Below are 21,389 nucleotides of genomic sequence, written 5' to 3' on the forward strand. Positions count from 1 at the left end.
CCTAGTTGTGGTTTTTTTTGTTCTTTGTGTGTTTTTTTTTTTATCCTAGGTATTTGTAGTATGGCTATAATGTGGCTAAAATAGGTTCACTTGCCTATTTTTAAGTTGCAGCTGTAATTTGGTTTTAATTTTACCTGAACATGAAAAGTCACCCTTCAGTTTGGGTTGGTAAATGTGTTTTCTTTCATTTTGCTTCTTGGTCCCCCACCCCCGCCCCAAGGGAGGGCAGAGAAAGATATAAGAATGTCTGAGAAATCTGTCTTTTTAGGTTCCACTTTTAAAAAGTAGGAAAAACATTATTGAGAGCTATCATTTACTAAAAGGAAGGAATAATTCAATAAGTTGTTTCGGAGCCTAATACATACTTTTGTATTGGAAGCAGACTATAAAAACCATGTTTTTAGAAATTTATATACGATGTGCTTACAAGTACCGAAAAGAAAAGCAAACCAGGGAGTCTTGGCAGGCACTTGAACGTCATTGCCTTTATTTTTAAACAGGGCTGTGTTGGTCTGACGCCTCATATTTTTATTTTTTTCCTTGTGAATTCCTCACAATCACAGGATTGCCAGATAAATATATCACCAGGGAGATAAATGTGTCCTCACAAAGTGTTGTAAAATAAAAGAGAATGAAAGTACCAAGAGCAGTTTCCTGTGAGCTAACTGCATGACACTGCCAGCCCCCCAGGCAGAGCCCAATATGTCCCACACCTCCAGGGCCACCCTTGGCCCCCTGAGGCTTTGGGAACCACAATGGAGTGTTGGCTTCATCTACATTGGTGATTGTGACCTGCCTGTAACTCTTAGATCTAATTATGGAACTAGGCAGTGCATTTTTTCCTGTATTTTTATTTGTTGTAGAAGACAGCAACACAGTGGGAAAAATCATCCATGTTCCCTCTATTCTAATAAACCAAGTATTTCCTTCTTTCAAATGTTATTTTTTTAAGATTACTTATTTATTCATGAGAGACACAGAGAGAGAGGCCGAGACCTAGACAGAGGGGGAGAAGCAGGCTCCCTGAGGGGAGCTTGATGTGGGACTCCATCTGGGTACTCAGGGACCACACCCTTAGCCGAAGGCAGACGCCCAACCTCTGAGCCACCCAGGCGCCCCTCCAATGTTATTTTTAGTCCTTGTAGGTATGTGCCACTTCATCACTTAGTTAGTAATCAGATCATCTTGTATGCCTGGCAAGGAAATTACAGTAGCAATTTCTAATCTTTTGAGCTTGTGATACTCTCTTGACATTGGCTAATTTTGCTTATAGACATGTCCCCTTAACTCCCCTGTTAAGTTAAAGACATAAACAATAACAAATTTTTAAGCTATAATTTACATACAATAAAATTCATTCATTTTGAGTGTGCAGTTCAGTGAGTTTAAGAAATGCATATACCTTGTAACCACTTCACAGTCAAGATATAGAATATTTCCACCACCCCAAAAGCTTCCTGTGTTGTCTTTTCTCAGACAGCCTCCCCCTAAATTTTGAGACAACGTAAATAAATTTTGTATGTTGTTTAAGGACATAAGTAGTCACGCATAAAGAGATGATTGAGAATAAACACTAAACTCAGGATAGTGGATACCTCTGGAGGATGGAGGGTCGAGTGATGAGGTGGGTTGGGAAGATGGGGAGAGACACACAAGGGCTTTCTTTTTTTAAAAATAAATTTTATGTATTAATGTCTACACCCAATGTGGGGCTCAAACTCCCGATTTTGAGATCAAGAGTCGCATGCTCAGGGTGCCTGGCTGGTTCACTTGATAGAGCATGCAATTCTTGATCTCGGAGTTGTGAGTTTGAGGCTCATGTTGGGTGCACAGATTACTTAAAAAAGAGTTGCATGGTCCTCCAACTGAGGCAGCCAGGCACCCCAGTGTTTGATTTCTTAAACAGGGAGATGCATATGTAGATGTTCATCATGTTACTATAAAAGTGTCATTTGTAGGAAGGAGAAAAAATAGAATTGCATTGTTTGGGTTAGTTACTCTAGATCAAAGGTCAGCAAACTTTCTGTAGAGGGCTAGATGGTAACTATTTTAAGCTTTGCAGGCTGTCTGTTCCATCTCTGAGGAGTTTCCACAGAGGAATGCCACTCAGCTGTGCTGCTGTACCACAGAAGCAGCCACAGACAATATGTAAATAGATGAGTGTAGCTGTGTTCCAATAAAACTTTACTTAGGAACAACACACAATGGGCCCAATTTGGCCCTCAGGCCATGGTTTGCTGACCTGTGCTCTAGATCAGTGGCCCTTACCTTTCCTCTTGGCTCCTTCTCCATTCTCCCAATGACCCATATCGCATTTCCATCTCTAACAATTCATCACAGTTCACCAAGGGACTCATACGTCTGGGAAGGATAGTGTCCCAGGGAAGGTCCTAGGTGGTATGGGGTCATTTTGAAGTCATAAAACTATAACGCTGATCTTAATGACTATCATCAAGCTCCATCACAACTGCCTACAGCTGTGTTTTTCTAGCCTTTCTTTTTCATCTCTTTGTTGATGCCACTTCAGTTTTCAAACTTGAATTTCATGAAACCAGCTTTTATTTGGGCTTTTGCAAAATATTTTGGAGGGTTGTACCCACGTGATTTCCAGATTAGAAGTGTATATGGAAGGGAAAAAAAGATAACTGCGAAATAAGGTGATGGATAAATTAACTTGATTGGGGGGATGATTTCATGATGTATATAATATATCAGAGCATCACATTGTACACCTCAAACACACACAGTGTTTATGTGTCCATCATACCTCAATAAGACTTGGGGAGAAGGAGTGTCTGTGGAAGGCAGCTCAGAAGGGTTTGGCCTCCCCTGACAAGTTTGTGTTTGTTCCCAGGACGATTATATGGAAGCCTTGGCCAGGCTCCACCTCACCGTGACCAGGGCCTACAAAGTGAACACCGATATCAACTTCGAAGTGTTCATTCATAAAGTGGATGGTCTGTCAGATGACCACAAAATTGAAACCCAAAGAGATATTCACCAGAGGGCAAATGATGACCTGGCAGATGCTGGATTAGAAAAAATTCACCTCAGGTGAGAACAGGAGCCCTCTGGGATCGCAGTTAACAACAACAACAAAAAAAAGCAGGTGTGAAGTCCAGAGTCACAATGAGTGGTTTGGTGTTCATCTGTTTACCCTATTTGTGCTGTATACATTGGGACAGTATTTGGGAAAAGCAAGCTTTGCACGTGCTAATTCTGATTTTTGGTGGGATATTTTTTTTTTAATTTTATCTATTTATTCATGAGAGACAGAGAGAGAGAGAGAGACAGGCAGAGGGAGAAGCAGGCTTCCTGCAGGGAACCCAATGTAGGACTCGATCCCAGGACCCCAGAATCACACCCTGGGCCTAAGGCCAATGCTCAGTCGCTGAGCCAGCCAAGCATCCCTGTTTTTGTTTTTTAAACAAATGGTCAAAGCATTCCCCACATATGAAAAACATAACATAAAACTTAAGGACATAATTGAGGAAGTTAATCACTGCTGAAGTTTACAATTCGTGATGAATACAGTAGTATTTATAGTCTCGAGTAAAAGAGAACTCTGAAGAGGATTCAAATAGAAATACAGAGGAAAACCACTTCTCTGTCAGTTTTTTTAAAAGATTTTATTAAGTAATCTGTACACCCAGAGTGGGGCTTGAATTTACAACCCCAAGATCAAAAGTCGCATGCTCCACCGACTAAGCCAGCCAGGTGCCCCTCTATCAATTTTATTTATGGGGAGGTGTACACATCATTCAATTTACAAATCAGGAAATGGAAAGATAAGATGCTTCAATACCAATAACATACGCATTACTAACCCAAGAGGTGTGCGTAAAGATGACCTGCTGTGGATTCTTTTGCAGAATGTAAGGAAGCTTGTATGGGCACACAGCACTGCAATTTTTAAGCTTTCCAGTCCAGCCAGTCAGCAGATGAGAATGGGCACAATCCTTGCTTTTTGGGAGTTGGAGGAATGGCTTGTTAAGTCATGGTTCACTTTTTACCGAGGTCATTTGGAACGTGTGTGTAGGGACTGTAGACACAGGGAGCAGGGCACTGGTGTTGTGACAGCCTAAGCAATCTGTTCTCCAGTCAAAAGGAAAATGTGATGAAATACTGTTTTCTCTTTCAGCTTCTATTTGACAAGTATATATGATCATTCAATATTTGAAGCTTTTAGCAAAGTGGTTCAGAAACTGATTCCGCAGCTCCCCACCCTAGAGAATTTGCTAAACATCTTTATCTCAGTAAGTAAATAATATCATCCTGGTAGAACCATTTGCAGAATTTTAGAATAACATTGCAAGCGTGAAAACAGTCTTATTTCTGCTTGCTCTTATGGCACTGCAAGGTCACTGAAGGATTACTTTGGAAGAATGCTCCTATATACTGTTTTATGTTCTTTAAAATCTAACTCCCCAAACCATTCCTGTACTTTCCTGATACAATTAGAGTGTTTATTAAAGTTGTAGGCAGTCGTTCAATGTTGATAGAGCCCTATGAGATGTAGGAAGCAGTAAGGGTGGTTGGGGCAATAAGATATAATACTATTTTATATTTTATATGTTTAACCCTGTGGGGGTTTAACCCTGTGATGAGCTGGCTGAATGAGCCCTATAAACCGTCAGCTCTAGGCAAGCTCTGCTGTTGACTTGAGTCAGACTTGGTGGTGGTACTCATATTTACTCTGTCACTCCACCGTTTGGAGTTTGTTTAGATTTTTAAAATTTATTTTATTTTAAAATTTACAGTCAGCAAAATTAGTGTTTTTGCTTGCCTTTTCCTAACTGCAGGTACATCTCTAAGAACCAGGAAACAGTGGCCAATTTGTTTACCTACAGTAAATAATTGATGAAAAATAAGAATTCTCCATGTCTTATGCAAATCCATTATAAAGCTTTATGTGAGGTTGTAATAAAATAGAACATTTTTAGCAAATTAATTTTTGTTCATTCAAATTTTACAGTGAGGATAGCATGTAATTTTTTATAAGTGGTGACATGTTCTCAAATCAGCTGTCCCTTTAAGATAGCATATTCTTTTTGTTTCAGAATTCTGGAATTGAAAAGGCATTTCTCTTTGATGTGGTCAGTAAAATTTATATTGCAACTGATAGTACCCCAGTGGATATGCAAACCTATGAGCTCTGCTGTGATATGATCGATGTCGTTATTGACATTTCTTGTATTTATGGGTAAGTAAAATATTCTTGAAGGCTACAATCAAACCATACTTCAGATTAGAAAATGAAACCTTTCATAACCTTTATAACATTTGCATTTACTTATTTGATTTTATACTTATGTTTTAAATGACTGAGATCTATAAATAAATATACCACTTAGCATGCAATAACAACAAAAATCATTGAGTTAATGCCTGACATTCTGCTAATAAGTGTATTGCATACATTATAACATTTAATTCCCCACTATTCCATGAGGTGCAATTTCCTATCCCCATTTCACAGATGGGGGAAGTGAGGTTCAGAGTGGTTAAGTTTCTAGCCCCTGCTCACACTGTCAATAAAGGACAGAACTAGAATTTGAACTCAAGTCTGATTCCTGGTTCTTCTGAAAAATCTGTCATCATATCATAATGTCATACACACTTGGGAGAGACTAATAGGATCCTCCAACTCTAAATACATATCTCATATTAACAACAGTTCTGTTACTTTCTTCATTATAGGAAATAACTGCTGGGTTTTCTTTAACACACTTTGCCTTCTTTTAGGAGCAGCAGAGAATTACAAAACTAAGCTAACATTATTACCTGTTTATTATTACTCTATTTCTTAGAGTCTTAGGAAACAGAACTTCCTGTACACTTTAAATATTATAAAATAAGCAAGGAGTGAAGAAAATTGATTGTGGTACCAGACATAGAAACAATTCCACATATTTTAAATTTCTTGGGTGTTGTATAGAGTGAATGGATATGAACTAGTTTGTCTCTCATACTAAGATAATCAAGTTGTTGCTGTTGATTTATGTTGGATCTTACATGCTTATCCAATCATTTTTTTTAAAGATTTTATTTATTCATGAGACACAGAGAGAGAGAGAGAGAGAGAGAGAGAGAGAGAGAGAGATACAGAGACACAGGCAGAGGGAGAAGCAGGCTCCATGCAGGGAGCCTGACATGGGACTCGATCCCAGGTCTCCAGGATCACACCCTGGGCCGAAGGCAGGCGCCAAACCGCTGCGCCATCCAGGGATCCCCGCTTATCCAATCATTGATGCGTAAAGTTCTTGTTCTTCCTCTTTACTCACCAGCTGTAACCTGCCTCACCTGGCCACCTCTGTCAGCTTTGGTGAGGGTCTTGGTCTCCCCATTTCTCTCTTCCTCTGAAAATCCTTTGCCCCTCAGTTCAGATTCTTTGTCTTATACACACATGCACGCAGGGTCCCTTCCATTATGAAATAGGGGAAGTGATACTTACAAGACCACAGTAAGGATGACATACCACCTGATAGGCTCTGGATAAGTGTAGCTGCCATTATTATTATTATTATTATTATTATTATTATTATTAAACATTGTCATTTAGCTTTAGAAACAGACCTTATTCCCTAAGATTACTGCCTTTTTAGTAGTATTATTAAACACTGCCATCTGGCTTCAGAAATAGACTTTGTTTTCTGAGATCACTGCTATACAGCATTCTATTGTTTTTAAACACTAAGTGGATGACCTTGAAATAGTCATGGAAACTGAATGTATCCTGATTATAGTCTAGGTTGTCGTGGTAATCAAATACCATAAACACAATTAATCTGGCACCTATTTAATGATATGCATAATTATTATTGTGCCATATGGTAATTAGATGTAAGTGCTAAGCTGTTCATGTAAATGATGTTAATCAGAGTTCCTTTTACCCAGCTAAAACAAACATGAGGAGGGTGGCAGTAGGAGGAGTCAGATTGTTTTTCTGTGGCAGCGTGCGGTGTTCCTGAGAACCTGTCAGGTTCAGTAAGAACCAGTCTGGGTCACCCGTTGGCTGTGGGCCCTGGAGTTTCCCCAGTGTTTGCTGGAGCCACAAGGAGCCAGCCCAGTTGACTGGCAGCAGCCGAGGAAACAGGCTTGCTGCCAGTTCCCAGATGCTCCATGGAGACCAGCATGGCCCCGAGGCAGGTGACCTGGTGCCTGGGTCAGCCTGCTCAGGAATCTGTGGAGCTTCTGCTCTGCAAGCGCACGCATACAAGCACCACACTTTTTAAAATCCATTGCAGCTGCCTCTATTTTCACTGCTTGGTGAATGCAAATTTGAGTAGTAGCATGTAGCTGTTGGAGTTGTACTACATCACTAGTTTTTACTCATAAGTTTTTGGATCTTTTTGGTTTTTCCAATTTGTTTAATGTTTACTTTTTTTCTGACTATGAATGCAATCCATGCTCACTGCAGAGAATATGTAAAAGCATAAAGAATAAAATTATTAAAATACCCTATAATCTCATCACCTAATGACAGTCACTATTAACATTTAATGTGTTTTATTCTTATTTCTCTGTATAATTTTTAGGATACTGTGATCACTTTGTATATATAATTTTAAATATATCCTGCTTTATGCATTTAACATTATTACCTAAGAATTGGTGCTGTTAGTAAACAGTGTATAATGTCTGTTTACTATTTTATTTTCTTGGAAGTTTTTTCTTAAGATTTTATTTATTTATTCATGAGAGGCACAGAGAGAGAGGCAGAAAATAGAGAGAAAAGCAGGCTCCACGCAGGGAACCTGATGTGGGACTTGATCCCAGGACTCCAGGATCACGCCCTGGGTGGAAGGCAGAAACTCAACCACTGAGTCACAAAGGCATCCCTCTTGGAAGTTTTTATTTTATTTTATTTAAAGAATTTTGTTTATTTATTCTTGGGAGAGAGAGAGAGGCAGAGACACAGGCAGAGGGAGAAGCAGGCTCCATCCTGGGAGCCTGACGTTGGACTCGATCTCAGGTTTCCAGGATCACGCTCTGGGCCGAAGGCAGACGCTAAATCGCTGAGCCACCGGGCTGCCCTTCTTGGGCGTTTTAAATGTAGTTTTCTTCATTGGGAAAAAAAAATTCAAATGTTATAGCCTATTGTTCTCAGAACATTACTTATTAGCAAGACAAATTCAGTCTAGAAAAACAGCTAAAAATAGTACAAAGGAAGTTAAGAATTTCGATAAAGCATCTTTAATACCTGAGATCCAACACTTCTTAGAGATTTTTCTTTAATGTTTTGGTAGGTCACAGTGAGTTGAATCCTTTTTAAAAAAAAAAAAAAAAAACTGTCTTCCCTGGTTTACTTTTAAGTAGCCATGTGTGTGCCAGTTTAAAATATTCTCAAAACTAAAAACTTGCATTTCCTTTGAAATACTCTATTTCAGCTTTTCATTTAATCTGGTTTGTCATCCTACCGCTTTATGATATTTATGAGATTAAAAGCATTAACTCTGAAATTAGATTAGTTTGAGGTCCTGCCTCTACCCCCATCATCAACCTTGACCAAATTATCCTATTTCCCCTAGCCTCAGTTCCTCAATGCCTAGCTTAGATGATTTTTAGGCTAGATGATAGATAATTCAGGATAAAAACTTAAAATGGTGCCTGTGACATTGTAAATGTTGGCTCTTACTCTGCAAAGGGATCATGTTGCACTTGCCGTGTTACTGTGTTGTATTAATAAGGTCTAGCACAATTCCAACTAAGTTAAACTTCTGATCAATTATTCATTAATTTTGGAAATAAAAATACACACATACATACATATATATGCACACACAGTTTTGGATAAGGGGGAAAGTTCCAGGGAAGTGTTCCTTTGCCTATAAGGAAAGGACATATAACTCTGATTACGTCAGTGTCTTCAGAGGGTCCAGTTTTGTTTTTTTTAATTTTATTTATTTGTTTGAGAGAGAGGGGGAGAGACAAAGAAAATGAGCGCAGAGGGGAGTGGTGGAGAGGGGCAGAGGGAGAGGGAGAAGCAGGCTCCCCACTAATGAGGGAGCCGGTTGTGCGGCTCCATCCCAGGACCATGAGCTGATGACCTGAGCCAAAGGCAGAAGCTTAACCACTTAACCACTTAACCAACTGAGCCACCCAGGTGCTCCTGGAGGGTCCAGTTTTGATCATTAAAGGACATAATAATAATAATAGTGGTTAACCATGCATTTTACATGGTCTCAGAACTGTGCTCAGTGCTGTATATCTCTTATTTCGTTGCATTGGGAAACTTAGAGGTAATAACTGTTAGTATACAGATGAGGAAATTGAGGTTCAAAGAAGTTATTCACCTTGTTCCAGTTCATGTAATAAGTGAGCTGGGGTTCAAACATGAGTCATCTGTGTCTGTAGGCCACACCTTTTCTTAAATAGACCAGTATATTTATTTAATGTTTTATTTTGAAAAAATTTCAAACCTACCGAAAATGTGCAAGGATAGTCCAGTGAACTCCTGTATGATACCCTTCACTGGGATCCACCAATTCTACCAATTTGCCATAGTTGCTCTCTCTTTTTCTAATACATTTTGTGGTTTGTTTTGCTGAACCATATGAGAGTGAATTGCAGACATCATGATTCTTTGATCCTAGCCACTTACTTAAGTGTATGTCTCTTTAAAAAAAATAGACATTCTCAAATAAAATCTTAAAAAAAGGGAGGGGGGCAGCCCCGGTGGCTCAGCGGTTTAGCTTTAGCGCCGCCTTTAGTCCAGGGCGTGATCCTGGAGACCTGGGATCAAGTCCCACATTGGGCTCCCTGCATGGAGCCTACTTCTCCCTCTTCTCCTTTTGCCTCTCTCTCTCTCTCTCTCTCTCTCTGTGTGTGTCTCTGATAAATAAATAAATAAAATCTTAAAAAAAAACAACAACAAATTCCTAAAAAAAAAAAAATAGACATTCTCTTATAGGACCACAGTTTAAGCATATTAAGCATATTTAGCATGGCTACATTAATGCATTATCTAATATATTGCCCATATTCAAATCTTTTTTTTCAAAAGATTTTATTTATTTATTTGAGAGAGAGAGACAGAGATAGTGAGAGAGAGCAGGAACCCGGAGGAGAGAGAGAAGCACGCTCTCCACTGACCAGGGAGCCTGATGTAGGGCTCAGTCTCACCACCCAGGATCATGAGCCGAGCCAAAGGCAGCCACTTAACTGACTGAGCCACCCAGGTGCCCCTCCATATTCAAATCTTACCTATGGTTCCAATTCTATCTATATTCCTGGTCCAGGACCTAGGCCAGTCTTTGGCTGTCATGTCTCCTTAGGCTTCTGTAATCTGGAATAGTCATTCAGCTCTCGGTCTTTCATCAGACCATGATTTTGACCAGCCTGGTTATTCTGTCAGAAAAAAAAAAAATAATAAGAAACCCCTTGTGGAGGAGAGAAGAGCTAACCTTCATCCCTCCCGTGTGTTCCTCAGGTGCTGGAGGGTTGCCTCCCTGCCCCAACAGCCACTCATTGTGTCAGTAGGAAGGGACTGTCATACACTATGTACATTCTTGTGATTGTGTGTTTCTAAGACTGCTGAAAGGCACCGTGATTGTAAACAAATTCTCATTATGATTATCATTGTGTGTATTAAAGCTGGTTTCTCTCACTGAGTTATAATTTATAGTTTTTTCTTAATGGTCACATATGTTCTGGTTTCTGTCTCCATTTAGTCTCAAAGAAGATGGAGCAGGAACCCCCTATGACAAGGAGTCAACAGCCATTATAAAGCTGAATAATACAACAGTTCTTTATTTAAAAGAAGTGACAAAGTTCCTGGCTCTTGTTTGCTTTGTCAGAGAGGAAAGCTTTGAAAGAAAAGGTAATGTGTGTGTGTGTGTGTGTGTGTGTGTGTGTGTGTGTGTGATTTAAGTGAAGCATTTCATTTCAGACTATACTGCTCCTACTGTTTGTTGAATGGGGACAGTCAGCAGCATGCCTCTTGAAGCTCCCAGCTTGAGTCCCAGGTCCCCTGGGCTCCTGCCCATGTCTGTCAGGCTTCTGGGATCCTTGAACCAGCCTGCCCTCTAGTGATGCAGCTGCCATGAAGTGGAAATGGCACCAGACAATCCTCCCAGGGGCTCTAGCTTTTTCTTAAAAGCTTGTTGCCAGGATGTAAAGTCTCTTGCCAGGGAGGGCCCAGCAGCCTGTAGGGAGGGTCAAGGCCTCCTTCGTGGTCCACTCCTCTGGAAGGAAGGTCTTAGGGACCATGTGACCATTTGAGATCCCTGTGTAAAGGAGAGAACTTGTAGAACGTTAAAGCTGGATGTATTTATTTATTTATAAAAAGATTTTATTTATTTATTCATGAGAGACACAGAGAAAGGCGCAGAGACATAGACAGAGGGAGAAGCAGGCTCCCTGTGAGACTCGATCCCAGGACCTCAGAATCACTATCTGAGCCAAAGGCAGACACTCAACAACTGAGCCACCCAAGCATCCCATTCTTAATATTTTCTTTAGAGCTTTTCAGACTTTTTCATCTGTAGCTATGTCTCTATCTATATGGGATAATATGATAAATACTACTTGACAACCTTCACTGAATTTATTACAGACATCTTTCTCATTCACTAGGCCTTTTTTCTTACCTTATCATTTTAATAATTGTTAGTTTCTTTTATTATTAAAAATTTATATTGTTTTTAGATTTTAATGTAAATAATCTGCGATGGCCTTCCTTACACTGAATATTTGTGTACATATTGGTTATTTCCTTAGGAAAAACTTCAACAATGGAATTACTTAGATGGAATTACTTAGATCCAAGGGCAGGGTAGGCACGTTTTGGTGGCTTCTAATACGTATGATCAAAATGTCCTTCTGAAAGATGTTATGGGTTTATGCTACTAAGAGTATATAAGTGTGTCCATTTTGCTGTATTCTTATCAATATTGTATATTAGCACTAAAAAAATTATTAAAAACTAATCTTGTTTGAATTTATATTTCCTTGCTTCTTGGTAAAGTTGTGTATTTTTCCTATGTTTAATGACTGTTATCAACCAAATTCCCTTTTGTGTTCTTGGCCTTCAAAACTTCTAATTGAGTCTTGTTAATCTTTCACTCCTTAGTTTCATCTTGCTGAAAATAAGAATAGGCTCCTGGAATTCTGAACATAGACAAGACCATACGTTGTTTCATTCTCTCAATTATAGATGATTTTACGCACACCAAGGAACTATAAAGTGACTTTCTCTCAAAGTCCTCCTACCAGTGTATGGCAGTCAGATTCCTGGACTTGCCCTACATAGAATCGGTTGTGTACATTGTGCTTTGTACTGTCATATATATACTTCCTTGGTTAAAGATATTTCCAGAATTTATATTTGGTGATTAATATTTCATGTTGATTTTGGAAGCTAAGTAAAATAAAAGTAATACAAATAGTACAACTAGAGCCCCCAAAACATCTAGGTTAGCAGCAGGTCCTAAAATTTGGGGTATGTTAGCATCAACCCAGAGAGCTTGTTTATTTTGAACTGATTTTAGATTTAATAGAAAAGTAGTAAAAATAGTTTACTACTTTAAAAAAAAATACATATTCCTCATCTAATTTCCCAAATGTTAACATCTTATATGCTATAGATAGTTATGAAAAATAGGGAATCACTATTGGCATAATACTAATTAATAGTATTAGTAAATTAATTAGTATCCATTAAAAAACCATAGTCCTTATTTAGATTTCACCATTTTTCCAAAAATGCCCTTTTTTTCTGTTCTAGGATTCCAAATCGATTTAGTTGTTATCCCCCCCCCTAGTGTTCTCCAGTCTCTGACAGTTGTCTTTCATGACCTTGACACTTCTGAGGACTACTGATCAATTATTTTGTAGAGTGTTCCCTCCAGTCAGGCTTCTCTGCTGTTTCCACCCAGTTGGAACAAGATTATGCACTTTGACAAGAATGTGTCCTTCTTGGTGCATCATATCAAGCGGTTCAGGATGCTGATAAGTCTTATTACTGGTGATGTTGACCTTGATTTAGTTAAGGTAACGTCTGCCAGGTTTTATCACTGGAAAGTTCCTCTTTCCCTTTGTAGTTAATAAATGCTTTCAAATGATGTAAAGCCTCTTCCTCCTCACACCTTTGCCCACTAATTTTAACATCCATCTGTGGTTGTGGAAATAAATTGAAACAGGAGTTTATCATGTGGGTCTTTTTAAGGTACTGCTAAGCCACCTAGGTGGGATCATCTCTGAGGATAGGCAGATTTGGTAGCATTTACTAAACTAGCTAGAAACCTAGGTATTAGTTTTAATGTTTTAACTAGGAAATGACAGATTTAACCCCATCAGGTTAGGGAATCCTGGGGTGGCTCAGCAGTTGAACATCTGCCTTTGGCTCAGGGTGTGATCCTGGAGTCCCGGGATCGAGTCCTGCATCAGGCTCCCTACATGGATGGAGCCTGCTTCTCCCTTTGCCTGCTTCTCCCTCTGCCTTGTGTCTCTGCCTCGATCTCTGTGTCTCTCATGAATGAATAAATAAATAAAGTATTAAAAAAAAAACCATCATGTTAAACCCATCATGTTAAATTCATGTGCTTTTTTATTTTTTTAAGGATTTTATTTATTCATGAGAGAGAGAGAGAGAGGCAGAGACACAGGCAGAGGGAGAAACAGGTTCTCTGCAGGGAGCCGGCTGTGGGACTCGATCCTCAGACTCCAGGATCATGCCCTGAGCCAAAGGCAGATGCTCAACCACTGAGCCACCCAGGTGTCCCCTCATGTGCCTTTTTTAAGTGATTATCTCTATTTGCCTGGGATGGAAGGGCTTCCAAGGACAGGAGACCTTCAGAGCTGATACTGGGAACGTTCTAGGCAAACGGGGCGAATTGGTCACCCTGGGGATTAGGTGGTTATCATTGAAAACAAAACTTAATGCTTATAAATGCATAAAATAGTTTGGTTTTATAGCTTTACTTTTTCCTCTTTCTTAAAGATTTTATTTACTCATAAGAGACAGAAAGAGAGAGGCAGAGGGAGGAGCAGGCTCTATGCAGGGAGCCTGATGTGGAACTTGATCCCAGGTCTCCAGGATCAGGCCCTTGGCTGAAAGCAGTGCTAAACCGCTGAGCCACCCGGGCTGCCCTACTTTTTCTTCTTTAAAGATTTTTATTTTTAAGTAATCTCTCAACCCAACAAGGACTCAGACTTCCAATCCCAAGATCAAGAGTCGCAGGCTCTTCTAACTGAGCCAGCCAGGCGTCCCTGTTTTTGTTGCTTTAATCTCATATTGTAGAGTCCTGTTGGCGCAGATAACGGACCCTTGTTGATGAGCTTTTCCTCATGCTGGGTCTCTGTCTGAGTTTTCATTAATGATCTCTGTGACTACTTTGGCAGAAAGGAGACGATCGAAAGCAAATGTGGAGTTTTCAGCCTTGGCTGCACGTTATAGGTACCTTGGGAAAGGAGGCGGCTAAAAAATATGGAAATCTGGGCCCTCCTCCAAACAATTAGAATAGAATTCCTGGGAGAAGGGCCTATGAATTGTTAAATTGTTTTAAGTACCCTGAATGTTTTTATTGTACGGCTAGGGTTGAGAACCTCTGAAGCAGAGAAGGATGTGGAACCATCATGTAACCGTTTGTGGTGGTGAAGATAGTGTTTGTTCTGTTGGAGTCTCTCTTCTTGAACATTTCAAAAGCTTTTAGTGAAAAGGTTGAAAGAAATGGCAGCCACTTGATATGAATGCTTTCTTTAAAAACCTCAGTTGTGAATTTTTACTTTTAAAACTTCAAATGCAGCAAGATAACTGTTAGGTTTTAAATTGTGAAGATGATGGGATGCCTGGGTGGCTCAATGGTTGAGCATCTATCTGCCTTTGGCCCAGGGCATGGAGTCCTGGGGTCAAGTCCCACATCCAGCTCCCTGCATGGAGCCTGCTTCTCCCTCTGCCTGTGTCTCCGCCTCTCTCTCTCTGGGTCTCTCATGAATAAATAAATAAAATCTTTAAAAAAACTGTGAAGATGAGTAAGTTCAGACTTGTCAGGAACTACCAACAGATTATTTCTGCAAGTTGACTTTTCACTGAGCCAAAGTTTTTCTAGCTAAACTTTCTTCCTAAGGCAGTTGGTTGCATATATAGGCAAAGGATTTTGAGGTGGTTCTCATATCTTCTATCCATATTCCCACTAAATAAAATCATTTCTTTGCTCCTTGTTTATTTTCTTTTAATTACGTGCTTTGTTTGGAAGATGGTCTCAAGAAACAAAAATGATGAAGTAGGGAAATGAGACAGGGAAGGTAGAAAAGCCACCCATAGTGGTGTCGATGAGTAGATTTATGTTCACTCCCAATAAGAGAATCTCTGAGAAGCTGTGTGGAACAAACTCAGAATCACCCCAGTTCAGTATGGGAGACTGCAACATTTTTTATTTATTTATTTTTATTTTTAGAATTTTATTTAAATTCAACTTGCCAACGTATAGTATAACACCCAGTGCTCATCTCATCACGGGCCCTCCTTAATGCCCATCATCCAGTTACCCTATCCCTCCACCCACCACTCCTTCTGCAACCCTTTGTTTGTTTCCCAGAGTTAGGAGTCTCTCATGGTTTGTGAAAGACTGCAACATTTATCTACCTTCCTCCACCATGCCCCTGTTTGAGGGGTGCCCTCAAAATATTCATTCCCATATCCCTGGTAGCTGTCTGTGTGTGGTCAAGGCAGTTATGTGGTACCAAAGAAAGCCTTAGACAGAAAATGAATGTTTATTTTTTAAGGCTTTATTTTAAAGATTTTATTTATTTGAGAGGGAGAGAAAGAGAGCATGAGCAAGGGGAGGGGCAGAGGGATAAGCAGACTCCTCACAGGGCGGGGAGCCCCACACAAGGCCCAGTTCCAGGACCCTGATGTCAGGAACCCAGCTGAAGTCAGCCACTCAACCAAGTCACCCAGGTGCCACAAGATTTTGTTTTTAAGTAATCTCTACACTCAAAATGGGGCTCAAGCTCACAACACTGAGATCAAGAATCACATATTCTACTGACTGAGCCAGCCAGGTGCCCGGGGCTTATTTATTTCTTACTACTTTCCCCCTTATTCCAGTAGTCTTGCCTTTAGGATTATCACTTAAGGGTTTTATTGCACTGTGGTCACTGTCACTTCAGAAGCAGCAGAGGGCGCCACGCAGAGAGTTTCCTGCTTCTGGAAGTTGAGCTAGTGTTTCCTCCAGGACACTTGCGGTTATATGACTACTTTGAAGAATTTCACTTGTTGGCTTGAATCCCAGTTCTTTTATTTTGGTTAGGGCTTTGGAAGCATCACCTCAGTGGATAGAAATGATTGTTGGGCTAGTTATTCTAATGAATTTAAAGATAGCAAATAGAACCAACGACCTTAAAAAGAAAAAAAGAACCAACTGCCTTATCCTAAGTGGTATAAACATAATGTTGCTCTCAACACTTTTACAAATTAGTGTAATGAAAAATGCACCCAAGGGAGATCCCTGGGTGGCTCAGCGGTTTAGAGCCTGCCTTTGGCCCAGGGCCTGATCCTGGAGACCAGGGATCGAGTCCCACATCAGGCTCCCTGCATGGAGCCTGTTTCTCCCTCTGCCTGTGTCTCTGCCTCTCTCTCTCTCTCTCTCTCTCTCCCTCCCTCCCTCCCTCCCTCTCTGTGTCTCTCAGAAATAAATAAATAAAATCTTAAAAAAAAAAAAAAAGAAAAATGCACCCAAGATTTGGGATTATCTTTTTTTTTTTGTTTTGTTTTATTTATTGATTCATGAGAGACACACAGAGGCAGAGACAGAGGCAGAGGGAGAAGCAGGCTCCATGCAGGGAACCCGATGCGGGACTCTATCCTGGAACTGTGGGATCATGCCCTGGGCCAAAGGCAGACGCTCAACCACTGAGCCACCCAGGTGTCCCTGAGATTATCTTTTATTCCATTCCTGTACCAGTAATTTCAGAAAACAACAGAAGATTCTCCCCTACTATTTCTGCATTTAAAATTCACTTAGTATTGAGTGAGTGTCATTGGTCGTTGAACTTCTGAGCTTGGAATTGACCTGAGGTGACTACTACCACTCCAAGGTCAGGGACTTTGCTTTTCCCAGGGCTTCTGACAATGGCTTAAATATAATAGATTTTCAGTAAGTATTGATTGGTTGAATGATGAATATTGGAGCTTTGAGATCTTAGCCACATTTCAAGTCAGGGTCGGCCACCACTCAGTCAATTTAATAATCCCTTTTGAGGAAAAATAATAAACATCTCATGGAAGATATGTCTTAATTGTAAGAAATCTTGAATTCTGGGGGCACGTGAGTGGCTCAGTGGTTGGGCATCTCGCCTTTGGCTCAGGTTGTGATCCAGGGGTCCTGGGATTGAGTGGTATAAACATAATGTTTGGAGCTTGCTTCTACCTCTGCTCATGTCTCTGCCTCTCTCTCTGTGTCTCTCATGAATAAATAAATAAAATCTTAAAAAAAAAAGAGATCTTGAATTCTAATAGGTCAAAAAATGTGCATTTCAGTTGGTTCTTCAATATTACAGGTCATAGACATCTTTGAAAATGTGGTCTCTCCTCTGGAACCTTTCCTTAGGAAAATGTGGACATTCACGAAACTTTGCATGCGATTCCTGAAGCCCAGCTGCAGAGCTTTGAGGGAAATCTGTGGACCTTCTGTTGAGGCTGCTCTAGTAGCTTGTCCTGACCATAGCATGACATGACAAGAGGAGATTATTACTTCTGTGTGACATTTCTAATTATTTTGTTTTCTTCCCCAGGGCTTATTGACTATAATTTTCATTGTTTCCGGAAAGCCATCCATGAGGTTTTTGAGGTGAGAATGAAAATGGTGAAATCACGGAAGGTTCAGAATCGGATGCAAAAGAAGAAAGGAGCCACCCCCAATGGGACCCCAAACGTGCTCCTGTAGTGAGGCTTCGCGAGTATCTTTGCAAGTCAGACCTTTTGAGGCTGCTGCCCTGTGTTGCACTAACGGAAGAGGAAAAAGGAGATTGGGACACATGATGTATTTGTTGTAAAAAAAAAAAAAAAAAAAAATCCTGCAACCCTCTTGATCTTTTTTAAATAAAGTGAGCACTTTGAAGCCGAAACTTGTATTTTAACAACGAAGTCAAATCTACTGTAATTTCCTTACACAAATGTAAACTTTTATGGTCTGTAGTCAGAAACTCCGATGTGAGGACTGCCAGGAACTGTATATATTTTGCTCTTTTTCATGTTTTTTTTTTTTCTTTGAACTTTGATAAGACAACTTTTCTAAGCTTTTTTCTGTACTTGGTGTCAAGGACATGCATACTGTAGGGTAGTTCAGATCTATATGGCAATCAGAAATCAAAAAGCAATGCACTGGCAATGATTTTTTTTTTTTTTTTTACAAATTTGGGAATCTTTGCTACTAATTGTTGAGAAAAATCATTTTTCAGTGGAGCTGAGACAGATCGGGGCGGCAAGCTCCAGGAGCAATAAGAACTGTCTCCTGTTTATAACTGGTATAAATGGGAGTTTTGTTGAATAATATTAGCACCAAACTTATCTAAAAATTTCTATAGCTGTGGCAGTACTTCCCTACTGAACAGTTTTTACAAAGCTCTTTACCTCAACACACATCTCTAGAATCATTTTATACAGAGAGGTTATTCCTTTTTGCTGCATTACTGTTCTTTAGAATCTTCGGGACCAGATTTCCAAAATGGTGCCAATCACTGGAGAGAAATAAGAATGTTGCTGAATTTCAGGGTTTCTGGAGGCTTTTCTGTACCTGCCACTTAGGCTGAAGTAACATCAGAGGTAACGTGGTTTCCCAAATGTAGGTGATTGGTACCTACAGGTTTAAAAATATATATATACAATTTGTATGTTTGGCCGCTGTGAGATGGGTCTGTTGTGCAACATTTAAAATGTTTATTTAGGATCATAACCACAGGGAATGTCTCAGATCTCTCCCAAAGCGCATAATGCTGGTGAGCACATTTGTCACCACTGAGTCTCCTGCTCATCCATGACAGTGTGCCTTGTGGACTCTGCTTGTTCCCACCTTCTGATTGAACTAGAGCTCAGCTTGCCAGCAGCACACTCTGCACAGCTGAAAAGCCATCCTGCAAACCCCTAACAATCGGCGGGAAGAGGACGGCCAAAGGAGGCATTACAGTTAGCTATGTGTTTGTTTCTGTGAAATTCTTCCACTTAAATTTACTTTAGACTTTCAGGATATTAAGGGACTCCTAAATCTCCCCTCATCCCAAACCATTCCTAGTAGATAATTCTATGTCTGTCCCAAGGGTCAGTGTCCTAAAGCATACTTGAGAGTGTTAGAAAATAATTTTATGTATGTATTTATTTTTAAGCAAAGACTCATAAGGAAATCGAAGCTGGTCCTAGCAAAATGTACCAAGTTCCTAAAGCGACTTAACCTTAAAACTATCCTACTTCTATCTGTGTCTTCCTTCCATCCTCTCTCCCTCCCTCCCCAAGTCCTATTCTTTTGAGGCTGCTAACTACAATGCAAGATGGTAGTTGATTCAGGTATAAGATTTGAGTCCTCCCAAGGGTCCGTGCATTTTGGAAGGAAATTTCTCAGAATTATTAAGGCGCCCAACTCCCTTCCTCATGATTCCTGCTCAGAAGCCTGGGTGGGTAGGAACCCAGGGTTCCAAAAGAGACTTTTCCTTAATTTCTAGACCTGTATATCCTGTTGGCTCTTTGGATCTTTGCCAACAGGCTTGGTACATATGGGTTATTCTTATAAATTTAATGTTCTAATATTTTTTACACAATCTTTCTTTTTGATTAAGCAAATAAACAATTTTCTAATGTGACTTTATCCTCAAGGTAGAGACACTTGCCTATCTGGTAAATCACACAATACTTAGGTATACATATACATATTATTGTAACCAGGAGGAGCTTCCATTTTTAAGCTGGGTGTATGATGGGTTTTTGTAAAATGTGCCTTAAAAGTCTATTACTTCAGGAGCAAATGATTCTTTGGGGGAAAAGCAAAAATAATCCTATGGCATAGGACCTGAGTTCATGGTAGTAAGTGCACTCTTTGATTGATTACACACTAATAACATAGATTACTGCCTCAAACCTGTAAGCATGGCAATGACCTCTTAGTTAAAGACAGATGTAGGAGTTATGTCTAAGTTTTCAATTTTTTTTTAAGTCTGTGCTATTGGAATTATAAAATCTCTTCTATTCCTTTTGCATTTTATTTTTGATATGGAACTTTGCTTACTGCGATGTGTATGGCCATGTTTAGGTCTCAAATCTAATGCTATAAATACAAAGCCCAAATACATGGCTACAGTGACTGCTCTGGAACATTTTGACTCATTTTCAAAGGTTGAGAACTTGACCTGTGGGGTCAATTAGAACTTCTATGTGGAGGTGAGACTGTGAATTACCATCTTTGGTTGTTTTTAGTTATGTAAATTAGCGTGTATTACCAGGGTAGAGTGTTTTTGAAGGAATATAAATTAAAAAAAAAAAAAACTGGTTGGCCTTCACAGACAGTGTTATTTTGTGAGCATAATATATTTTGGACCCTTAAACATAAAAGGACTAAAAAACACAGCAATATTGTTATATACGGGTTATATGCTAATTCTGTTTGAGACATACTCCAGAAAAACGGCTGAACTGTCTTGATTATTAAAGTATGGTATGCATTTAACTTCTATAGACTGGTTGTAATTTGTAATCAAGCGCAATATTATGTTTTACTTTAAGCAGTACATTTATAATTGTTAAACCATTGCTTTCAAAGATGTTAACTGCCAATTTAAAAGCATGTATCATGCTCATGATTTGGTAAGGCCCTTGTTTTATTTCAAGCATATTCGTAACTAATCATTCTCGGACCAGAATATTCTCTTTGGTGAGGTGTAAGTATGATCCTTCCTGTTTGTGGTTGTTTACTGCATGTGAATATCATGGCTTCATTGGCCCTGCTGGGTCCCTTTAGCAAAATGTCCTGATTAACCAGCTTTCATTTTATGGAAATGAGGATAAATCACTCTATTTACACTTTTATTTTTATTATATGTTTAAGCTCTCTTATCTCTCCAAATTTTTTATGGGAGCATGGTTGTTTAGAATATAGAACTGTTTTTTCAGTAAACCTCAGATACTAATTCTTGCTGCTCTGTCCCCTAATCCCTAGCCATCTGGAAATTCTTTTCCAAATAGTCCACCTTATCAATTCTGACTTGCTTAGTAGGATTCCAATCTGTAATGACTTTTACAGATTCTTAGAGTTCCCAGAGAAGACTAGCTTTAGATGTTGTATCATGCATGAGGGGCACTGGGGTGGCCTAGTGGTTGAGCATCTGCCTTTGGTTCAGGTTGTGACCCTGGGGTCCTGGGATCAAGTCTCACATCAGGCTCCCTGCAGGGAGCCTGCTTCTCC

At 39.7% G+C, this 21,389-nt stretch overlaps 1 protein-coding gene across 1 annotated transcript in view; it reads left to right on the top strand.

Moving 5' to 3' along the window:
• RRAGD (Ras related GTP binding D) overlaps positions 1 to 20,654 on the top strand; it is a 42,215-nt gene extending 21,561 nt beyond the window's left edge. The window contains exons 3-7 of the mRNA XM_041768950.1: positions 2,855 to 3,054; positions 4,142 to 4,256; positions 5,061 to 5,203; positions 10,674 to 10,822; positions 17,737 to 20,654. Of these exons, the coding sequence (XP_041624884.1) occupies positions 2,855 to 3,054; positions 4,142 to 4,256; positions 5,061 to 5,203; positions 10,674 to 10,822; positions 17,737 to 17,888 (759 nt within the window). The 3' untranslated portion in view covers positions 17,889 to 20,654. The remainder of the gene's footprint in view (positions 1 to 2,854; positions 3,055 to 4,141; positions 4,257 to 5,060; positions 5,204 to 10,673; positions 10,823 to 17,736) is intronic.
• The last annotated feature ends 735 nt before the right edge of the window (positions 20,655 to 21,389 follow it).

This window comes from Vulpes lagopus, chromosome 1 (assembly GCF_018345385.1).
Source record: "Vulpes lagopus strain Blue_001 chromosome 1, ASM1834538v1, whole genome shotgun sequence".
Lineage (NCBI taxonomy): Eukaryota > Metazoa > Chordata > Mammalia > Carnivora > Canidae > Vulpes > Vulpes lagopus.